The sequence below is a fragment of the Parasteatoda tepidariorum genome, chromosome 6, assembly GCF_982258835.1.
Source record: "Parasteatoda tepidariorum strain Cologne lab strain chromosome 6, Ptep-v5.0, whole genome shotgun sequence".
NCBI lineage: Eukaryota > Metazoa > Arthropoda > Arachnida > Araneae > Theridiidae > Parasteatoda > Parasteatoda tepidariorum.
Genome location: NC_141760.1, coordinates 22,359,136 through 22,383,764, shown reverse-complemented (window position 1 = coordinate 22,383,764; position 24,629 = coordinate 22,359,136). Strand labels below are relative to the sequence as shown.

General features: G+C 27.8%; 1 protein-coding gene and 1 pseudogene across 1 annotated transcript; one reads left to right on the top strand and one right to left on the bottom strand.

The window, feature by feature from the left end:
• Positions 1 to 4,898: 4,898 nt before the first annotated feature.
• Positions 4,899 to 7,015, bottom strand: LOC147807682 (protein FAM200C-like; annotated as a pseudogene).
• Positions 7,016 to 16,407: 9,392 nt separating this feature from the next.
• On the top strand, positions 16,408 to 24,383 carry LOC107440774 (cytochrome c oxidase subunit 6A1, mitochondrial). Its single transcript, XM_043042435.3, has 3 exons — positions 16,408 to 17,067; positions 19,437 to 19,591; positions 24,205 to 24,383. The coding sequence occupies exons 1-3, from the start codon at positions 16,977 to 16,979 to the stop codon at positions 24,283 to 24,285; spliced, it is 327 nt and encodes a 108-aa protein (XP_042898369.1). The 5' UTR covers positions 16,408 to 16,976; the 3' UTR covers positions 24,286 to 24,383.
• The last annotated feature ends 246 nt before the right edge of the window (positions 24,384 to 24,629 follow it).

Genomic DNA, 24,629 nt, shown 5'->3' with positions numbered 1-24,629 from the left:
AATGTGCAATGACTGGTGGATTACCAGAGGAAACCCGAATAGAGAATGATTTTTAAATTTAAATATGTTTATGCAATCCTTTGTAATAGTATTTAACGAGCATTTAATAATATTTAGAGAAAAGGCAGCAATAAATATATAGAATAAAATATATTTACTACTCATAATACTGTGTTCCCTTTTGTTCACTCATTGACTCAATAGAATATTCATAAGATTGCCATAAATGACATAAGAAAAATAAATAAAAAAACATTTCATCAAAGCAATAATGAACTTCTACTCACTGTTATAAAAAAATACTTTATTTTCTTATAAAAAACATTAAATTTTCAGAGTTTATTTCTTATTCCCAAAAATTCGTTTGAAATTAAATATTTATATATAAAAATATAGGGTTTTTTTTTCATTAATTTTACTTCATAAAACTTTAAAATATGCAAATTGATGTCTTTAAAATTTTTACTTTAAACTTCAATTTTTTTTATTGCTATTACAATTAAGGTGACGTTCCCATTCTTTATTACTAAAAGCATTTCGAAAACAAAAAATCCAAATAAATATTGAAAAAAAATACCTTTTAATTTTACCTTAATCTAAAAATATAACTTCTTAAGAGACATTTGAAATTTTAATTCAAGTACTTAAAAATGTTTCAATCTACATAATGCATTTGTTTTTTACTCAAATTTATCAATTTCATTTCATATTTTGTTTTTATACTCTTTCATTCAGTTGATAACAAAATATGTTACAATATAAAGATTTAGTTGAATTAAATCATAAAACAGATTCTTTGCTAGTGTGGATTATATATTTTTTATTCTGTTAATAGATGGCTGCACCAGTTATTTAAAATAAATAATAATAGTTTCTTTTTAGTTAGTGGAGACGTATATCGCCAAAAGATGGCACTGAGATACATTGGAATTTTACTTTTTGTCTGGACTGTCAAATCTAGTGGGAGGGGAGGGGATGTTTGACGGATGCTCCTAAATTAGTGGGAATAGTTTTTTCTTCTTTTTTTTTCTCTCCGTTTTTCCCTCTTACTCCTTTCGGAACGCTTAGCAAGGATATAAGAATGATTTCTCGTACTTTTTGTATCTAAATTTTTAAGATATCTCATTTCACATGTTTCTGTCCTTAGATTTTTGCTATGATTTTTCATTAATAAAAGCACTAGCATATTATCTTTTGGTTATAAAATTAATAGATAATGATGTAAAGGATCATTAACTGGAAAATGAACCTTTTATTAATAAAATTATTCTTTATGTTTGTTATACTTTTTTAATTAACATGCATGAGAATTAGTCCACCCACAGCAAATGTTTGTTTCATATCAGTGTATCATAAATATTCATCGTAGAGTTAAAACCTTTGTTTATTTTATTTAAGAGAATATTTCACAATTTTCTCCAATTGAAAACATTTGATGTTGCACGTAGTACTTTCATTTATTATTTATTCATTATTATTATTATTTTTTTTTTCGTTTCTTTTTTTTTTTTTTTTTTTTTGCATTCTTTCTTCTACTGAAATTCGATGAGTCACGAAAAAAATTTCTTAAAACAGTCTATAGTGATTTTATTTCCATAATTTTACTTTTTACTATTATAATAATGCAAACTGAGAAACAAATCTGATTTAGGAACTTTGGATAAATGTTTTGCTTACTCTTTTCATTATCTATAGTACTCATTGTAACTTTAACAGTAAAACGTATTTCAAACTGTTAAAAAAAATTTATATTATAACGTTTTATTTATTTATTATTTTTTTATATATATAAAAATCAACTGCACATATAATATTGAAACTTGAAATATGGATAATTCAGAGATGCTCTCTGTTTCCCTAATTCCCCATCAAGAGAGAAATCATTAACCCTCTGGCGCTGGCGAAGCTGTAGTGATGCCAGCCGACGCCACTTTCCGTCATTATTAACAAATCCAGAGCCGTTTTTAAGGATGGGCCTGGCCCAAGGCATGTGGCAAATGATTGAATTAATACGTTCTTGTAGAAGGGGACTCGAAACTTGATTTCTAAAGGGGTGGTTTGTTTCACTCAATTACTGCACCAGCTCTACAATTCTTGGAAAGGGGATTTTTGTATGCCAGCCAACAACAGTAGAACAATACAAATGTTTCTTTCTATACATACATACTAGAACATACTTTATGTTTCTTTTTATTTTTAAAAACTTAAAATTTTTATATGACAGAAAATTTGAATTATGTGTTTCTAATAATACTTGTTTTCTTAAATGTATTGACCACACCTGTTTTTTGAGAAGCAAGTTTAAAAAACGAAATTAGTAAATTGATATTTTTCTTTTATATAAAAATAATACAAAATTATTATTTGTACAATTAAAATAATTATTATGAATATGTAATTATAAATTTAAAATTTTTAAATTTAGCGAATAAAAAAATATTAACGATAATTCTAAATTTATATTGCAAAAATTCATTTATGAAATCAAAATTCATAGCTACTAATAAATATATTATTATTAAATAAAAAAAATTCCTTTACGATGACATTGTTTGCTTAGAAAATATATTATTATTATTGTTAAATGAAATTCTCCCTAGTGTAAATTCAAAGAATAATAATGAAGGAATTATGAGACTGAAACACTAAAAAAAAATTTGAAACAAATACTTCCATGTAAATAGATGGTATAACAGGTGAATGAAAAACTAGTTTTTGTAAGAAAATTATGAAGTAATTTTGTATTGTAAACAACAAAAATTCTATCCCAACCTATCCTTTATAAAAAATTAAAGCTTCAATCTTGATTCAAATTCTTCATTTTTTTTTTTTTTTTTAAATTTTCCCACGAAAAATCATCTAGCTTCTCTTTCTCACTCTCTCTACTTTTAACTGAAAAAGATAATCTGGAGTTCAGTAGTACAATTAGTTTTTAAATTTTCATTTTCAATGTGAAAAAAGTGCTTGAACGAAATACTTGAGTAGTGCTTCGAAAACAAAAGGTTTCAGGGCATTGAGCTATTATCCCTTTATATTTTCTTCTTCATACACTTCTTTTTTTTTTATTTAAAAAAGATTTAATTATTTGTCAATCATGAGCATTGAATATGATGTCTGGCAGGAAATGAATTTTAATGATGTGACAGAAGACTCTCAAAAACCATGAAAAGTACTGTTACCTTAAACTTTCAATACTAATTATGTATTAACGCTTTTATAATAATGTATTTGTTTTTCAACCTTAAAGTAAAATAATTTTTTAAAAATGATTTAAGCTAAAAATTTTTTATACTAAAATTAATCATAAAGGACTCCCAAATAACGACAGGCCCAGGGCCCCGAAAAACATAAAAACGGCTCTGAACAAATCAATGACGACAGTCGAACAGCGGCGCTGCCTCACCGATTCAGACTTTACTTATGTTCCCTTATAAAGACTTTACTAATAGATGTTTACAGCTAATCTTTTGTTACTTAATTGCTAGCATGTTATCTTGTTATAAATATGTTTTTTGTTGGTTTTTAAATACACTTTTTAAGTTATGATTCTTCATTTGTCGTCAAAGATGCACACAGTTTAAAAGAAAGAGCGACGTCCCTTTTATATATTTTTTCAGACAGTTTAATTACTAATAGAAACGTGGTTTTTTTATTTTTTAAATACATAAGAAACCGTCTAATAGTTACTAAAAAAGTCTGTTAGATTATCGGAATTATATTTCTATTAAAATCCAAAAAAAAGTAGTTTGAAAAAATGTTTTTTTATTTACATTCAAAAATTTATCAATAATTAATTTTGAAAATTAAAGAAATTTACATGTTGAATTACTTATGTTCCCTTATGTTTAAATGATTACAAATAAGTGCAAATTTGGAAAGGCATTGTTTGGAAGTGCGCCGTCAGTCCATGCTTCGCAATGGACACTTGTATCCTTATCTACATTTAGTTTTCTCTATTTTATAACCATAAATTATTATAATTCAAAATATTAAGTTTTTTACTTATTTTGACTTTAATTATTACGAAATAATAAAAAATATTTTGAATGAAAATTCTGCGTCAAAGGGTTTAACCTTCTACTCTTCACCTGACTGTTATCTGCCGTGGAATATTATCTCTTTTGCATTTCTGTGTTTCTTTTGTTATCTATTTTGTATTGCTTACAAAATTAAATGATATCTTTGGAAAGTTCCAGCAAAATATTTTTTTTTCAATTTCATTATTATTCTTTAATAACTGGTTTGTTCAAATGTAATTTAAAATTTCTATTGTAAATGAAATCTGCAAATTTAAATATAGAACAGCAATGTTTATATAACGAAAAAACGTTTATTGAAACTGTATTAAAAAAGTTATTTTATTTAGCTCTTTTAAAGTATGTGAATAAGCACAATAAATTAGTCAGCTAAAATGCTTGTTAATTATGGTGTAAGCAAAATATTGATTGCACAGCAAAGATATTGCTTGTATTCAGTATTGTCACCTGGAAGAGTCATTCCACAGTATTTTCAGTTAGGGGTTGAATAAATTCAAATTAATGCAGCGAAAAAGCGAGAAAATTATTACTCTCATGATCATTATCTCCACTATTTTCATTTTATGATCAATAAAAAGCAAGGTCACAGAAAGGGATGTTTTATAATGTATTACATTCTCCTTTTTTCCTGACAACCTTAAATATTTCTATAAAAATTTTAAATAACTACTAACTATTGCTTTTTAATTAAATTGTGATTAACTATTACTCTATTATTTTTCAATAATTACTATTACTTAAAAAATTGCATATAATTTTACTTTTTAACTGCTTTTTTAAATAACTATTACTCCACTTAGGCTCCATTATTAAATTCATGCTTGTTTTGTAGAAGGGAAATATGAAGACTGAGCCGCAACGAACATTATGGATCTATATCCATGACCATAATGTCCTCGCAATTAGGCCGTTATCTGGTAAAAAATAATATTGCTCTCGGTTTTTTTTTCTTTTTCTTGTTTACATGATATGTTACACGATGTACTAAAAACTGAACTCAGTGGCGCGACAGCCCATAGAGGAATATCTAACTCTTCTTCATGTCAAAAGCAATAAACTATGGTATAGTACATAGGTTCTCAACCTTTTTAACGCTGCCGCCCCCATAAGGAGCAAAAAAAAAGTTTAAACGCCCCTTTTGTGAAAATTCAGTTATTTGGAGCATAGGGTGAGCTGAATTATAAGAGGTAACATTTTTAAGCAATATTCTTACGCGTTAACATTGTTTGGTTTTTTAAAAAAAAATAGTGTGAACGTTAACTCGATACTTTTCTCCCGACAGGTAATCTATTTATTATAATCAAAATAAATACGGTAATGAGAAAACAAACAAAGAAATCTATGCTAAAAAGAGTTATTTAAACTTAATTAGATAATTAAAAAAACATCAAAAATAATTTTTTACACTGAAACGTGGTATCAACCAAGCAATCAAGTAACTATGTCAGTGGGATGATTTTGCTTGATGGTTCAGAGCTAGTTTCTTAACATTCGGTTCAATATTTTCAGTGAGGTGAAGACGCAAGTCCCCTCGTTGCACGATTTCGAGTCGATTTCTCTTTTTTTGTGACTAGATCCGTCACAGCACAGTCCAGGGTAGAGACGACTTATGTTATCTTGAAGCCAAAATTCTGTGAGACGATCGATCACCATTCTGGAAGCTAGCTTTCAAAGTTTCATAAGTTGAAAGTTCGACCAATTCCTCCTGAATATGAACCTCTGCTGCTTCAATATTCACGTAAGGGTTCATAACCCATTGAGGGACTTCCAGGGTCAACACATCTTTAAAACGATTAGAAAAGCCCATGTAAAAAGACTCAAGATGTTGACAATATTCCTGTATATCACCAGAGGAAATTTCACCATTCTTTTTAAGATCCGATAAGATCGGAAATCGGCTAAACTCATTCCTACCAAAATTCTGCTTCCACAAAATGAGTTTTTTTAGAAAGGCAGAAATAACTGATTTTGAAGTGATCAAATTGAGTTCGTTGCCTTGAAATTTTAAATTAACACCATTAAATTTTGCAAATAAATCCGTCATGTAGGCAACGTCTATCTTAAATTCTAGCAATCTGTCTCTCAGAGCTACATCTTTGTCTTCCAGGAACTCAAGCACAGAGTCGAAAAGATTTCAAAACCTATTGAGACAGGTCATAGCTGTCTGAATAATCGATCGTTAAGAGCATTACTGCGAATTTTGTTCACAGCAGAGATAACGTATTGCAGTGACTGATGCAAGCGGTCACTGAGATTTTTTCCAACTAAATGCTGTCTGTGAATCACGCAGTGAACAGCTAAAATATCTGGTACCTCCCTCTTCAAAAAGGCGATAAACCCACCATGTCGACCCACCATTGCTGGAGCTCCATCAGTGGCAACAGACATAATATTCGTAAAAGTAATGTTTTTCTCTTTAAAATAATCTTTGACAGTGTTAAAAATAGATTCTCCTTTGGTATCTATAATCAAGCTTCGTGCAAAGAGCCTATCTAGAAAAAATTCTCCTTCCTCAACAAACCGGACATACGCCAACAATAAAGCCTCATTACTTGGCAAAGTTGATTCATCAACTTGCAGGGAAAATTCATTCGATATCAAAAGTTTGCATAAGGAATCCTCAACGTCTTCCGCCATCTCATCAATTCGTCGCCGCACTGTATCGTTGCTTAATGGGATATTTTTTATTACATTAGATGCGGCTGGATGATGTAAAACTGTTTCTAAGACTTCCTTAATAGATGGAAGTATCAACTCTTCGCCTATGGTATGAGCCTTGGCCAGATTTGGCAATTAATTTTGATATATTATAAGAGGCTATCAGACCATCGTCGCATTTTTGGGACGAGGTTGCTAGTAAGCAGGGTTGGCAAGTTTTTGACACATGACGGTTTTTACCGGTTATTACCATGGTTTTTACCGTCATGTCAAAAACCCCTCTGTCAAAAACCCATAGTTTGGATAAAACTGTATTTTTATTTGGGTTTAACTGTTTATAATTTAAAATTAATTCATTTTTTTGGCAATAAAATTTAAAACAAAGTTGCTAAAAGATATTTAAAAACAGATTTCTGCATTTTCCCCAACATGATTATATCAAAACATACTATTTGAAGTAAAATATTAGGATACTAATCAAAATTTTCAACATTTCCAAGCATCATTTTGTTTGGCATATTACGTTACTGAAGAATGTCAAGATTGATTACTTTCATTCATAAAATCTTGCTGTGAGAAACACATGTACACATAAAAAGAAAGCCTCATCAAAAAAAAACTTTTCTTATCATTTTTGTTTTCAATATTTTACACAGAAATGAGACATGAAAAAGCCTGGGAAATCCTTTTAAAGTTTCCTTGCAACATTGCACTAACCTTTTGTTATCATTATCCTCAATGATCTCGAATCCTCATTATTCTTGAATTTCAGACTTATTCATACTAAACTCAGAAATCGACTGGGCAATGAAAAATGTGCAAAATTAGTCACTTGCTATCGTATGCTTCGGCACAGTGACCCCGACTACTGAACATATAATTTTGTTTGTAATTAAGTTTTGTTTAATGTGCTTTTTCAACTGAATAAAAGCTTTTAACTTGACAAAATAGCAGTAATTCTTGACATAGAGTTTGTTAGTAGTTAGAAGTTTTGTTTAGCTTATTTCTAATATTTAAGAAATGCCAAATTTTAAATTCTTCATTTTAGTTCCTGAATTTATTAATAGTTCCAAGCTTTTTTGTTTGTTTGTTTATTTCTAACAATTAAGAAGTGCAAAATTTTGAATCCTTTGCAAATCAAGCTATAATGATAAAAGTAAGTATCACTATTTTCAATAAGTATATTACAATATTTCTGTATGAATGTATATCCTTCCATAAGAATACGTGTATGTAGTTTCAAAATCAATAGCAATCATTTACAACATTAATTTATAAAGGCAATTATGTGAAAATAATATATTGTCCACCATATGCCATAAATAAAGGAAAACAGTAGGTTTTTGACAGTTTTTACCGGTAAAAACACGGTTTTTACCACTGTCATGTCAAAAACCAGTTTTTGACGGTAAAAACCCAACCCTGCTAGTAAGCCCGAGACCGAAGGTGCCTTCAGAAACTTGTCCTTGATGTTCTTTAAAAATGACAAGTCTTTATTCTGTTTGTCAGGGTGAATTTTTTGCAAATGCTCCTGCAAACGAGAGGGTTTCATGGCCTCATTCGATAAAACTTTGTTACAAAGAAACACATAGGTAGTTGAGAGTTCGACGGTGATTAAACAAATCCAAACTTCCAGTAAGTGGCATTGTATTGACGACACTTCTTTTTGTTAAATGACATTGTTGGCGGCAACAAAATGCAAACGATGAAAAAAAAAAAACTATTTCTTAAAATTAATGAATAATATACTATGAAAAACTAATTCACACACGTACCTGGCCAAAGAAATAATGAAATCGAATTGAAACCTGGAAAAAAACTGAAAGGAGTGAATGAAAACGATCATAAGAAATACTGATCAAATCAAACATTCTTACTAAAAGAGCATGCAATTCAATTTCGCCAAATGGCTTGAATGAGTCAGAGCTATAGGAGACAGTCTTAGAAAATCCGATAACAGTAACGGCAGCTGCCTGCCAAAATCTTAATTGTGAATTAATAACCCCCCTAATATTTTTGAGGATCCTAATAAAGCAAAAATGGAATACACTCGAATTTTAAAAAAATAATAATAATTTCCTCTCGTTCTAATAATGATTTTACTCTAAAAAAAACTAAACAGCATAGCACTTTCGATTTAAAGTTATTAAGCGAATATGAATATCAAATTGACGCCTATCCGTCCAATAGTTCAGAACACAGTAGTCACCCCGCACTAAAATCTAAAAATAGATCTAATGAATATGTAACTCTCGAAGGTCTGTGCCAGTCTAAATTTGATGAAAATAAAACCGCAAATTTATTGCTCTATAGTAAAAAAAAAAAAAAATTTATTCAAAATAAATAAGCCGTTCCCAGAAATAAGAAATAAATTTTCGCCAAACGGCTTAAATGAGTTAGAACCATACGCCAAATGGTTTGAAAAAATCAGAGGCAAAAATAAATGACTCATGCGCTGCGCAATACTGTTTCGAAACGGAGAAAAGGTGTCGTACAAGTTCGTCTTATTGCTGGTGCAAATGATGTATCGAATATTCTTATTTTTTCATTTAATATTAATTTAAGATTTATTTTACTTATTAAATTAATCTTAATTTAATAATTTTATTTGGGAGTTTCAAAACTAAATTTGAATGACTAACCATGCTCATTGCCCCCCTACCGCCCATAACATATCCAACGCCCCCCTACAGCCCAAAACAAGCTCCCTGCCCCTCAGCATACTCCCACCGCCCCCGTAGAGAAACAAGGGTACAGTAAAATTTGAAAATTTGCCCATTTTAGTGAAATATATCAGGAATATTCTGAAAGTGTTATTGATGCGGAAATAAGTTTTATAAGAGTTATTTTAACTCTAAATTTATTTTTTTATTTGCTTTGAACGTGAAAATATTAGCTGTAAAATGATGAATTTTTGAAGCCAAGAATTCGAATGGTTCAAATTTGAATTTCTGCTTGTATAAATTCTAAAATATTAAAAAATTAAATACTATAAAAATTTTTAAATATGAAATTTCTTAAAATAATCGTATGCTCATAATTAAATTAAATATAATTAAATAATTAAATTAAATTAAATTAAAAACATAAAATTCCGAAAACCGCATTATACGTCAAAACATAAATGATCAACGTCGATGGATAGACAATTGCAGTGTCTGCCTGAAAAAGGCAAATTACGTTTCAGCTTATGTAATGCTATTTAATTAGAATTTTTGGTAACGGTTGGCGTCATTCGTTTCGCTTTTTCTTTTTTAGAATTTATCTGTTCCTGATCTTTGATTTTAAATTATTTTAAAAAATAGTTATTTAAAAGTTAAAAAATATTTACATTGAGAAGGAACTATTGATATCTCCGAAAATATTAATTGTAAAAGGGCATTATCTATCGACCTTTTTTTTTTTTTAAGAAATTTTTACACACTTTTTGTTTCTAGAAAACTGTTTGTCTACTTTAAGTTTTATAAACACATTTATATATAAATATACATACGTATACATATTACGTTCGTAAACATATTACGTATCCATAAATATGTATACATGTGTATAGATATACAAATATGAATGCGTATGCATACGTATATGCATAAATACTTAAAATAAACTAACAGTTTTCTAAGAAAAAAAAAGGATGTCCCCTCCTATGTGTGTTGAATAGAATGAGATATGTAACAGGAATCGAATAGAGGGTTTTAAGTTTTTATTCATGCATTTTACACTGCTTATTCCTAATCGTATTTAATTATAAATATTGTTCCCAATGCATTTTTTCTTGCTTATTCTAATGGACTAATATTTAAAATGCGTTTTTTTTTTATAAAGTATATTTATTTAAAAGAAACTTCTTACAGCTTTAAAACCAATTATGCCACACACTTGAATTTTATCTCATGCAATTAAGCATGAAAAACTAGATCGAAAAATGTATCTAATGTCTTCCGATAGCCCCTATATAGCCAAGCAAAAAGTGTGAATAAGTAAACGTCAAGAGTAGTTTTTTTTATACATGATTGAGAATTTTAAACTATTCGTTCTATAGCTAAAGTAAACTTTATAAGCAAAATAAATTTCATAAAAATTAAACTAAAACAAATATTAAATTTAGAATAAAGTAAAATATTGATCAATATATTATTACAAAATAGTTTAAAATTATCTCATGCATATTTAATATTTTTAATGTCATTTAATATATTAGAACATAACTAAAACGATAAATTAAAATGCCCAAACTAAAATAAGTAATTATTATATTGTAAAATTTATCGTTAAAATGATTTACGTTGCAAGAAATGTTAAAGAAAATATTTCATAAAAATACATAAAATAACACTGCAAAAGAATTAAATATCTCATTAAAGTCCCCTTTTTTATAATAATCAGCGAATCTGAGTTATAACTGTTATAACTAGAACTTAATATAGCTAGACTATTATAAGTTCTAGCTAGAAATTTCTATATAGTATAGCTAAAGAATTGATTTCAGATTTTTTTTTATTCCCCTTCTAAAAATGTTTTTCGCAAGTAATTTCTATCAGAAATCTCTAGGGATGTTTTTAAAATTTTTGTCTATATTTGATATCAAAAAAATTTGCTATGCTCTAGAATTGAATGTATTTTAGTTGATTTCAAAACTATAAATTAGATATCCCAAAGTTACTTCACCCAAGGCACCCTAAGTGCTCATGTGGAAATTTTCAGTCACAGAAGTTTTTTTTTTTTTTTTTCTTATTGTAGGCAACAGAAATCAATTATGTATTTATGTTTTTTTGTGTTATGTTTTTTTTTTCAAGTTCATTTTTTTAGCTATTCATGCTAAAAAAATAACTTCATAAACACATCATGGATATTGCTCTAAAAATTTATAATAACAATTTAAAATAATTTGAAACATTAGGTGATTAAGTTTTAATGAGATCTTTTAATATGATACGTATATTAAGATGTCAGACGGTAATAAGTTTTTGAGAAAAAATGAAAATTACTTCTCCCATAAACTAACATGGATGTAGATTATAGCTAAAAACGATGCCAACAGTCTTAAATCAACTAACAGAAACCAATCGAATAGAACTCTTTTAATTAGACACGCTTTTCTATAAATAGCCTTTTAGACTAGTAAAATTTATGGTCCGTGTTCCTTTTACTTGCCCAAGGGCGCCCCTGGGACTTCATGATGTTTTTGGAAGTGCGAACAATCAAAGGAAAAGAGGGGAGCAAATTGAAAAGGAAATGAAAGTTGAGTGCCTAAACACCTCATTGAAATGTAGAGAATTTGGTTTCCGGTCACTTTTTGAGTATCACAATTTGAAAAAAAAAATATATATACTATTTATTCAGTATAATATATTTATTTTAAAAGATTTACAAGGCAATGTGTTTCTTCGTAGATTTTTGTTTTAATACAATTAATTGGAACTCAAATTTTCAAGAGCTAATCCCCCCCCCCCTGATTGCCTGGGACCCCAGGCGCCAAAGAGAATTTAAAAAAGAAGAAGAAATAAAAGTACATGAAATGCTCTTGTATGTTCTAAAGCATTCTAAATGGCATTTTCTTTGCAGCTGTCAAATCTTTAAAAAAATAAACCACCGTTTTTGTTTTATGCAAATACACACTTCAGTAAATGAAATAAAATAACAAATGTTCTTAAATACTAATTATTTTAACTAATAACACCTCATCTACCACCGCGGTGCGGGGGGGGGGGGAGAATACACGAGGTTTAAAGGACGCACGATTCCAGAATTAATAAATTTCATCTATATTGATGAGCCTTCTACGGCCTGCGGTCTTTCTTAAACATATAAATAAAATAAGAACATGAATAAAATAAAAACTATAAATTTTTTTCACAAAAAAAGGAAGAAAAAAATAAGGAAGAAAAAAAGATTAGGAATTTTAAATTGCAAATGAGTCTTTGAACGCGCCAAATCTAAATCATTGTTGTTTTTTTATAGCTCTTTTCGTTGTTTTTTACTACAAATTTTCATAGTTTTTAAAATCCCGATAATTTTACCTCGGCAGAATTAATGCGTGAATTTCGAATTTTAGTAATGCTTTTAAAGCTCTTTATTTTAGTCCATTTCAAAGATAATTCAAGTTATTTTCGATCGCGTTTTATCGGAAGTAAAATTTTCAAGAGCTACCCCACCCCCCTGAGTCGGATTTCCAAATGTTTCTTGTCCGTTCTCTTAAATGCAATATTATAACGGCTCGAGACTTTCAAATCGGGCAAGTAATAATCTCATTTGAAGTACGTTATTTATGTCAGTCTTATCGTAAAAACAGGCTATTTTTCCATTGCTTGTTTTCGGCAATACGCATTTTCTCATGGTTTTGAAAATACCATACTTTTAATATATATTAACACGACACTAAATCGCGAATATGCACTTGATTTGTGCCAAATTCATCAAAAATCTAAGAGATTTTTTATTGTTCTTTCAACTGTTATTGCTAGGCTTCTCCACAGGGTTTCAAAAATCCTGTTATTTTTAATCCGGCAATAAAACGACTTGCAACTTTCGAGGCATTTTAATCATTAATTTTGATGTGTTTTACTACTGCCGATTTCATCGTCCATCCAGCATGTTATTTTACAATCTTTTTTTTTTCTTTTAAAATAGCCATTATTTCCCTTTTTTGATTTTTTCAATACAATAACATTATTACAAAACGCAAAATTCGACTGTAGGATTTAATGTGTTTTTAATTTTTTGAGCTTAATTTCTAATTTTTGGTAGTTTAAAAAAATAAGAAGAAAAAACTTTTATGATTTAATATTCATGAAATCTCTTATAATTCACTAATTAGCAATGTCCTAAGGTTAAGAATATATAGAACTTAATCCTAAATTAATATTAAATCTCATTTTGAGCAATTATGCGTGTTTTTTTTTAAAAATTTTATTTTAAAATTTAAATTACCCCATACGATTTCTTTACTTAAAATATTTACTTTGCAGTTATGTTCTCAAAAAATATTTATCTCTTTAATTTTTACTTTCATTCAAGAACATTACAGTTAATTGATTTTAAATTATACTTTTATGTTACTTGATGTGATATAAAACAGTCACTTTTTCCCCATGTTTATATTTTTCGATAAATCTATCTATTTATTCATTTATTTTTGATAAAAAGGAAATATTTTTATTTATGAGAGTATTATTTTGGTTTTCTTCAGTTGTTAATGCTTAAGAGAATTTAATTTTATGCAAATATATTACAAAGCTAACTGATAAAAAAGAAAGAATTAGTTGAATGAATTAAGATAATAAAAAGAATTATAATTATTTAAAAGAGTTTAATTTAATAGAAATTTATCACTTAGTGACTGATGAAAAGAGCTGTGTGTAAAACACTTATGTTTACATTAAAATTATATCTAATCTATTCAAATACTTGGAACGTAGCCCTTCATTCAGAATGGTAGTACACTCTACTATAGATGAATTCAATGTTGTTACTCAGTAACAATGTACTTTTCTAAATTTCGCCTTTTCATCGCGATTATTAATTCTTTGCTAATTCATATAAAAATAATTTAAATTAAAATCTATAAATTTTTATAAATTAGAATAAAATGAATGATTATAAATTAAAAATAAAATGAATGACTATAAATTCCCGATTATCTCTTCACAGTGTTCTTGTCTCATATAATATATTTTTCAAAAAATTGTGTTTAGTCTAAGATTGAGTGCATTTATAATTTTTGCTGTGGGGGGGGGGGCGCACCTAAGTCTAAAACATAATCAAATAATATTAATTCTCAGTCTTTAAGCCAGGATGTAAACATTTCCATTACAAAATTACCTGTTAGAAAAGTATATCAATTTTGAATTTTTTCACATCAAAACTTTAAAATAATGAATGTAATTGAGAAGCAAGAAAATATGGACAATAGGAATTTTTTTTGATCAGTAAAACAAAACTTAATGGAAAAATTATTTTTGATATAAATGTGGCATGTGTACAGATGGATGGAAATGGAATTTCTGAAGTTGAAAACAAATTGTAAAATTTGTATTGGAATTTTTTTTTTTAAAGATTACGTTATATTTGAATTTTCAACTGTGTAAGAATTAATCACTTTTAATGAATAAAACGTGGAAAAAAATGCAAATAATTATTAAATACAATCTAGTTTAAAGAAAAAATGTGTTAGTCGAACAACATTATTATCACAATAAAACTTAATATTGATATTTCAACTGTAACTGTTGTACCTATTTTCGAACTTATTAATTATTCTTACTGTTCATGTATTTCATTTCAATTTTCAAACTCAGCTGTTTACTTGAACAATAGGGCAAAAATCTTAAACAATTTTTATCACAAAACATATTTATAATGAAACTACATAAATTGTTTATGCTACGTCCTGTGATTGCTTTTTTTAGGTGCACCTAAATACTTTTCATTTTTGAATGCTTATAAGTTTAATTTTTTTAACTCTAATCTGAAATATTTAGGATCCTCTCAATCATCTTATCTTTCATAATTTATTGCTACCAGCTGTCGAGTAAACAGCCTATTTTGTAAGTTTTTCGTTCATGCGTATCCTTTCTCAAAAGGTTGGTGAAGGGAAGGGAAGCATCAGTTAAAAAAAAGTTTAGATAGAAAGATAGTGGTGGTGCCATCTACAGAGGCGTTATTGAAATATAAGAAATTTTTAAAATGATTTGTGTAAATTTGTAATTAAATACATTGAGTTTGGGAAAAGAATACAAAAATTATGTGCTAATTAATTCGAATTATGTTAGTCAATTTAATGCAAAAATTTCCTTATTTTGTCGATGATTTTAATCAAGTCTATTTCGCATTGAAGTTAAAAATATTGGCCCAAACTTTTTAAATTCATTACTTTGTCATGAACTCATACTCCCCTCAAATATGACGGAAAATTTACACTCAATAAATAAGTGCCTCAAATTTTACATTATTGCTTAGTCTAATTAAGGAAACATGCTTTATATTAGTCACACCAATTGTATCACGAGTATGCTTGGGTCACATTTTGTTATGATTATGAAATATTTCTTTTGTATTTTTTATTAAATAATCATGTGAAGACTCTTGAGTCAATGAAAAACGAGTGAACAAAAGAGATCTTATTATGAGCAGTAAATATATTTTATTCAATACATGAAATGCTGCCTTTTCTTTACATTGAATGATCGTTAAATACTAAGGATTGCATAAATATATTTGCACTTACAAACTATAAATAATTTATTCGGATTTCTGTTCGAAATTTTTGCATTTTAACGTCTTAATCACCAGTCATTACATTGTACATTTAACATCAAATAAAGAAAATAGGAAAGAAACTGAACATAGATTCTTGCAAAGCTTTTTATTTATTCAACGTTCATTAATTAATTAAAAAAGATGATCATTCAACAATTAAGGAAATACATATTTCTAATGAAAAGGCAGAAAATCAATACTTCGAATAAAATATAATTACATACCCTTATAATAATCTTTTATTATTTCTTGATAAGCTTTGATTTGAAATGAGCTTTGATTCTGGAAATGAGCGCGCCATTTTCTGTTCTGTAGACGTCTGTAAGAAGGACAGGGAGGAGGCGTTACTCATTATGATTAATATACTGCGCATGCTTGAAAACATGCCTGGAAGGGTCATCCTGTTTCCTGAGGATTCACAGGCATCCTCACGCTATACACTACCTTTGAAGTCACAAAGATTTGTAAACAATAATAAGAATAGTTTCTTTTTCTTTTCTGTCATGCAGTTTGTTGTCATGTGATAAGGGTATTCTAAAAAATAAGCATTATTACGCTTCACATTTTTACAATTTAAAAGTTTAAAAATTTCCAACTATAGGTTAGAATTTCATTACAGTTTACGAACCAACTATTTAGTGCAAAAACGCTAGTATATTTTTTGGAGAAAACTGAACGATTACGATTAAAATCTAGTACAATGTGTTTTTAATAATGTAAAGTAATTATTTTAAAATGATATTTCATAATATATCCATGCTAAAACTTAAAAATTATTGTTATTTCATCAAAACATTTTTTATCAACCTATTTTAATAAGTGGATATATTTTGCATTTTTGAAATTTAAAAAATCACCACAATTGTAAATATTTGTACATATTTAAATTAAAAAATATTTCAAAAATCTTTAACAATTTTTAGCTTCGTTTTGTGGAGTTTTTTAAATTTTAAATCTCTTCAATTCAGTTTAAAAAGCATAAGAACAACAACAAATCGTCGGTAGGTCATTTCCAGGACAAACATGGCTGCTTTTCGAGGATTTCGTAGTTTTCATACTTCTTCTGTTAGATTAAATACCATATTGCACCCTCCAAATCCGAAGGATTATGAAAGTAATTTGTCTATTCTATTCTTTAGTTACATAAGTTAATTCTTTTGGTTTTTGAACTTGTTCAATAAAATAGAATTCCCAAACAATGATGCACTAATTTTCTTTGATTTGTCAATTAACAGTCTATTATTATAATTTTTTTGCAGTAAAGCACATATTCATATGCTGTTCAGAAAATTAAATAATGGAATACAAATCGTTATTATTATAGGCTGCTTATAGTCTTTTCTGTAATTACCTTAACGCCTGCTTGTTCGTAAGCTATTTCAAGATTAAACAGCATACTAACATTTTTTTTAAGTAGTAACTTATTGTCTTTAAAGTTATGTTCTATTTTTATAAATTTAGCATAACATAATTTTCAAATATGTTGTTTTAAAACAATACTTAAAAAATTAAAAGTATTTTAACTACAGAAATATTCTGTGGTGTTTTTTTTTAAACACATAAATATATAAGTTATTGTCTTAAATAGCGATATTATTATCTATCTTGTAATTCCTAAATTTAAATAACAATCCTCTAGTCGACTTCTGACAACTGCAAGTTTTTGCAAATTTTATGTATTATTCTAGCACTTGAATATCTTCCAAGATTTTATTAGATATACATTTTATAACTTAGTTTCTAAGCACATGAATGAGTAGAAAGTTATGCTTAGTATTAAAATAAATGAATTAATAGATTATGAATTAGTAGCCTATATTGGTTATCAGTCAATAAGGTAAATTATTAGCAACACAGTCATAATAGTCATAGGAGAAAAAATATTTTTTAACATATTCCCATTTTACCCCACCAAACTCTATATCTTGTCATTATGTGTTATTTAAATTAATCAATCAATGCAGAATTTCAACTGAATTTTAAAAAATTTAGGTGTTTCAAGTTTGTCATCATTGTTGTCTATTTATTATGTTAGTAATTAAGTTATTATAAATGTTAATCAATGTAATGTGTTTTTCCATATTTATATTTACCGTAGTACATAATGTGTCGATCTCTAAAGATACTTTATAAAGTGACCATCTCTAGTGAGTATTTTAGCTGATCCATGGATTACTTAATTAAGCAAGGATACTTTAAACCAGGGTTGGCAAGTTTTTGACACATGACTGTTTATACCATGGTTTTTACCGTCATGTCAAAAACCCATAGTTTTGGTAAAACTGTATTTTTATTTGAGTTTAACAGCTTGTAATTTAAAATTAATTCATTTTAGGCAATAAAATTAGAAAAAAAGTTGTTAAAAGATATTTAAGAACAGATTCTTGCATTTTCCCAACATGATTATATCAAAACATACTATTTGAAGTAAAATATTAGGATACTAAATAAAATTTTCAACATTTCCAAGCATCATTTTGTTCGGCATATTACATTACTGAAGAATGTCAAGTCATTCTTGACTTAAAAGTTTGTTAGTAGCTATAAGTTTTGAAAGTTTTGTTAAGCTTATTTCTAATATTTAAAAAATGCCAAATTTTAAATTCTTCTTTTTAGTTCTTGAATTTATTAATAGTTCCAAGCTTTTTTGTTTGTTTGTTTATTTCTAACAATTAAGAAGAGCAAAATTTTGAATCCTTTGCAAATCAAGCTATAATGATAAAAATAAGTATCACTATTTTCAATAAGTATATTACAATATTTCTATACGAATGTATATCCTTCTATAAGAATGCATGTATATAGTTGCAAAATCAATAGCAATCATTTACAACATTCATTTATTCAATCATTTACAAAGGCAATTACGTGAAAATAATATATTGTCTTCTGTACGCCATACATTAAAGAAAACAGTAGGTTTTTGACGGCAAAAACCCAACCCTGCTTTAAACGTGAGTATATGTTACAATAAAAGCCCAAAGTCTAGCAAAATCAAGGATTTACCAAAGTTGCTTGGTAACTCCTAGATTTTATGGCAAAGGCTGAAATGGAATCTTATTAAAGCATACTTTTGACTTATATGAAGCCACTTTAGCAAAACCTACAATTTACAGGTTAAACCTAAGATTCATTAAATTTCCAGTTTTTTACCTATAAAAACATAAAAGTGGTAAATTTCTGGTTTTACTGGTAAAACCTGGGATTTACCTAAGAAGTTGGTAACTCTTAGATTTTATATCAAAGGCTTAGTAAAAAGCTGAAATGGAATTGTATTAAAGCAGACTTTTACCAAGTTACTAAGATAAGTTTTATATTAGTGACTATCTCGATAAAACTGAGAATTTACCAGACTTCAGGTTTTTACCATAACATATCAAAGCTGCATAATTATTTGCGTTAAGTATAAAGTTTTTCAGAGAAGGTTCATAAGATGGTATTAATACTTTATTTGCATTGTTTTTACTTTCTTTGTTATTTCAGAGGGTGTTAAACTATGGAAAAAGCTGTTTCTGTTTGTGTCACTTCCTGCTGTTGGTTTATGCATGGTCAATGCTTACTTAGGAGAAAAGGAACATTTGGAGCATTTTCACAGGCCAGAATTCATTGCTTATGAACACTTGCGTATTCGCAAGAAGGTGAGCATACACTACCTTACTACTATGGAAGAGACATTTTCTGTTTATGGCTTTTTCTTTTTTTTCCAAATTTCTCTAGAAATACTTGAAACTGATTGTTTGGCGCAGCATGTCCTTTTGTGGACCTTGTGCCATTAAACTCTACATTCAGTTCAATTCTTTAGAAATACTTAAAAGAGTTCTTTTGTAACTTAGAAGTGTTCTCATACATACCAATTAACTTTCAGAGTTTTGAGGGGCCAGCAATAAATTATGAACAAAGAATGTTTTTGAAAACCCTATGCCAAAAAATGTGCAATAAGCTTCTAACTTACATAAATTTGGTTGTCATATGCAGGACTGCCTATTACTACTTCTCTTTTTGAAAAATATTATATAGAGTGGCAAACAACTAAAGCTTTCAAAAGTTATGGTAATTTTGTCATTTTAAGAGTTGGAATAAAGTGGTGTTTCATCTGCGCTTTTGAATCATTTACATATAGCAGTGTAAAAGATAACTTTTAAAACAATGATTGTACATGAAAACATTTAATTACCACTATAAAAAAAATTACCCAAAAAAATAAAAATTTGGCAGTCCAGAATTTGAAATTATTCCACTGAATTTCATAAACCCGGCTTAACTATTCGTGGACGCGTAAACATACGATTTCGTAAGCATTTTATATATATATATATATATATATAATGAAAAACAAATTTTTTTGCCTTGCATTTTCTTACTGTAACTATAAAAATATACAATTAAATTCTTGGAGTTATTTTTACTTAAAATACTATTTTAAAAATTTAAAAAGAATCTACAAAAATTCTGCTGGATATAGTATTTAAAGTTGTTCTTTCGTGCTGTTTGTACGTGGGAAATATATAAAAAAAAAAATCATAATTTTCTGAATCGTATTTTTCTCTAAAGAATGTCCAATTTGAATTATCTTAAAAATGGGAAAAGTTTATAGTATTTTTTTTACATAGCTTTTGTATTTTTTTTAGGAAAGGTTAAGGTAACTAGTTTTCCACAAGCTCATTTTCTATCAGAAAACTAAATTTAATAGCAAACAATGCCTTTAGATTATTCTCCATACAACAAATTGTGATGGTGTAAGAAAAACAAACTGGAAATAAAATATACTTTCAGGGGATGGTCCAATGCCAATGTCTTTTTTAACAATTCAAAATGAAATTACAAACCATGCAAACTGAATGACTTTTTAATAACTTTTTGTTTATGTTTTTGATATTTTTTATGCTTTTTCTATGGTCTAATATTTTCAATGCTCTAATGTTTTAAATGTTTATAATCTTTTAATGTTTTTATGTTACATGTTTGATTTGATGTTAATTTATGTTCAATGTTTGTTCTCCTAGTATGTTTGTGTGGAGTGTTTGCACATTCCAGCAAATTATATATGTATCAAGTATGCTGCTAAGAATTTTTAAAAAATGACATTTCTAAGAAAAGCTTTCTTTTAAAATTTACAAAAACTACTCAGAACAGCTCTAAAAACTTGAAATATTCAAGTTATTCAAATCTGATTTTTTTTTCGTATATTACCAAATACAATTCAAGATAAAATTTTAAAAAATTAAATGCTTATACCTTATGCAGTTTATAAAGATTTTTTTTCAGTTATATTTTTGTTATTTATTAAAAATTACTCAGCACATTTTGTTTCATTTTATTAAATATTTCTATAAAAAAAAACATACGGCTACAAAAAAAAATTAAAATTAATGTCCATATTCTATTAATATTTAGACTAGGTTTGCGAAATTTAGTGCAGTTAATGCAAATGATAATCTAAGTAATGATACAAATTACGAGCTTAGTGCTATATTTTTTGGCATAGGCTGATCCAAAACTTTTCATTTGTCATTTATCAAGAGTCCCTCAAACCTCTGAACTTCATAAATACTTATGAGAATTTGAAAAAATGTCCAAAACTGAATATGTTTTTTCCACTGTTGTACATATTTCTGTTAATTAAATTTTTGTAAGCATACTGTTTTTAATGCATTGTTTACTTCTTAACTCAGTGTATTAAAATTTGGTATATATCCTAAAATGGTGAACAGGCCTCCTCATTCAATTAAGCCTCCCCCCCCCCCCCAGTTTCATACAAATATTGGCCAGTGATCGAAACCGAATAAGCCCTATCTACCTTCCACATTCTGAGTTTGATAATATTGACGCTCGCTATGTGCAAATTCAAGTACGGAAATTCTTACTTTTCCACTGTATTTGATTTTAAAAGATCAAATACAGTGAAACCTCATGATATGGACAGTCCTACAAATCGAACGCCTCTCAATACGTACATATTTTTAATTCCCCTTGATCCCTTGAATCTTCTATGAATTAGCCATTATGTACGTTCTCCACAAAGCGGACACTCTCATAACCGAGCACGGACAGTCATTTTTGCCTTGAAACAATATTTTCTATCTTTTCAAACCAGACACCGATTTCCTAAATTTGAAAGGAAATTCGAAGTAAAATATGCAACTTTAAATAATTTTTAACGGATGTAATTTTTTGCTTTATTTATAACTAAAAATATTGTTAAACTATTTCACTACTAGAGAATCACTCTTTCTCCTATCATCTTGCCTTATCTTTGCAAAGAAAGGAGATAAAATTATATTGTTCATGTGAAATAAATTGGACAGAGGCATATTTTGATCTTTTCATCTAGACAACACAGATTATGAGACCCCACAAGCTAAAATGACGTCTTAAATGCTCTCAATGACTCTTCCCCTTTAAAAATTTCTTTCATTTTTATATTAATTTTTAAGGCTGTATTTAACACAGCTGGAAGAAAAAAAAAGAGAACAGAAATATAGTCTGATGTGTTCATATAAATGAAACATTAATTCAGACTCTTGAAAGATGATCAATTGTAAATATATCAACTCCATAGGTTCTTGTGCCCTATAGGTATGCATTGTTTTCTTTTTCTGTGAATCGCGGGAGGTTAACTTTCAAGGAGGTATTAACCTTATTTCCTATCAAGAGATGGGTAGGTGTTCAATGCGTAAGCCTAATAATTGAAACTGACTGAGGACTAAAAGCTTCTATTCTGCATCATATGTCTAACTTGAATGACTGTGTTCATCGAAAAATTATATTCATTTATCTGTAGCTACATCTAGAATTATATATTTATATCAAACTTTTTCATAAATAATTTTTATGTAAAAAAAAATTTTTTTAAAGTGTAAACAAATATACTTGTAGATAGTCATTGTAGATTATTCAATTATTTCTATATCATTGAAAATATTCTTAAAACAATTTACATTGTTTAACTTCGTTATTAGGCTACCCTTCCCGTAAACGCACAATTTTTTCAGTCCCGAGAGTGTCCGTTTAACCGAAGTTTCGCTGTATTGCGATTCAAATCTCAATTATATGAAAATTACACATCCCGATTCAAATTTGAATGATTTAAAAATCCGATATTGCGATTTGTGTTCATGCATTTTTAAAATCCATTATCTTAATCACACAATTTTGTTAAATACTGATTTATGTGGTTTAAAAGTTACGCATAGTCACTCATATTAACACGATTTAATTATTTAACTTTACTTTCATTTGTTTTTTATTTAATTAAATCGAGTTACATTTTTGCTTTATTAATTATGCTATTTTCTTGCTTCTGTTTATCCCCCTACTTCGTCATGATTTTTGTCAAAATTTAGGTGGAGGCTTAATATATATATATTACGGTATATTGTAAAGAAATTTATTTTTTACTTTAATTATGTTTGTCATAGAGGATTTTTTTTTTCTTTAGGGAACTGAATTGACTATATAATTTTCTGTTTAACTACAAATGTTTTAAATTATTATAGCAATAAAACTTCTCTGTTTGAAGTAAAAAGAATTAAATACAGGCCATGAGATCTTCCGACTTTCTAAACTTGTTGTTTAACTTTATTTCTCTTTAATCATTATTTATATATCTAAAGCTTAACAGTTTGAGACTGTCAATGTACACATATAGTAAGAAGAAAAAAAACTTCAAATAAATATGTAGATAATTTTAACCTTTTCTTTTGCGCAAAATAGTTTCACTCACTTTTTTATGATTTGTGTTGCTATGTATTTTCAGGTTCATTACTCTTTTCCCACTCTTGTGTCTGTACATATATCTTAATTATTTTGGTTATTGGCCATTTGCTTTTAAATTGTAATAGATACTCTAGTTTTCTAATTTTATTAGTTTCACAGAACTGCCTAAACTGAGATAATCTATAATTAGCTGATAAGCCTATTAGTGTTATGAAAGAAAGATTAAAAACTCTGAAATGTGTCAATATTAGTTGTTATCCGATGATTAGATGTAGAAACATTTTTACAAAATGCTATATATATATTACCTAAACTTACCCCTTCTGCCCAAATAGTTGGGCCTAATAATCTGCCTTAAAATTTTGATTAGAACTTTGGCCAGACATACTAAAAGTATTTTATAATTTTACTGGTTACTATTGGTACTTAGTAAAATAGTTTTACTAAGACAGAAAAGAAGAAAAAAAATTATGAGTTAATTAATAAGTGTTCATCATTATTTTTCTTAATTAAATTCTTATTAATTTTTTTCCAGAGATTTCCCTGGGGTGATGGCAATCACACTTTGTTTCACAATCCCAAAGTGAATGCTTTACCTGATGGATATGAAGATTAATTGGAAGCAAAAGTGCTGTTAATTTGTCTGTAAACAAATATACTTATTTGAATCTATTTGTAGAAATATTGAAATAAATAATACTCTCATTAACTCAATGCTCAAGTTTTTGTATTTTTTTCACCTTAAAATTATTTTATGGTATTATCAATGAGGACATAAATTTTGTTAACAATTTTTGTTTAAAAGAGATTTAAAAATATTGATTTTATGTTGATAAAAATGTTTTCAAAACACTAATTGCTGTATTCTCAAAATTTTGGTTCAGGATTTTTTTTTCTTTTTTGAAAACTAGAAAAAGTTGGGAGAATTTTTTCTATAATTAAGATCCATGAGCTTCTTAT

Coding starts and splice junctions, on each gene's coding strand:
- LOC107440774 (XM_043042435.3), top strand. CDS start 16,977: ATGGCTGCTTTTCGAGGATTTCGTAGTTTTCATACTTCTTCTGTTAGA. Junction 17,068..19,436: donor AAATCCGAAGGATTATGAAA/GTAATTTGTCTA, acceptor TTGTTATTTCAG/AGGGTGTTAAACTATGGAAA. Junction 19,592..24,204: donor ACTTGCGTATTCGCAAGAAG/GTGAGCATACAC, acceptor ATTTTTTTCCAG/AGATTTCCCTGGGGTGATGG.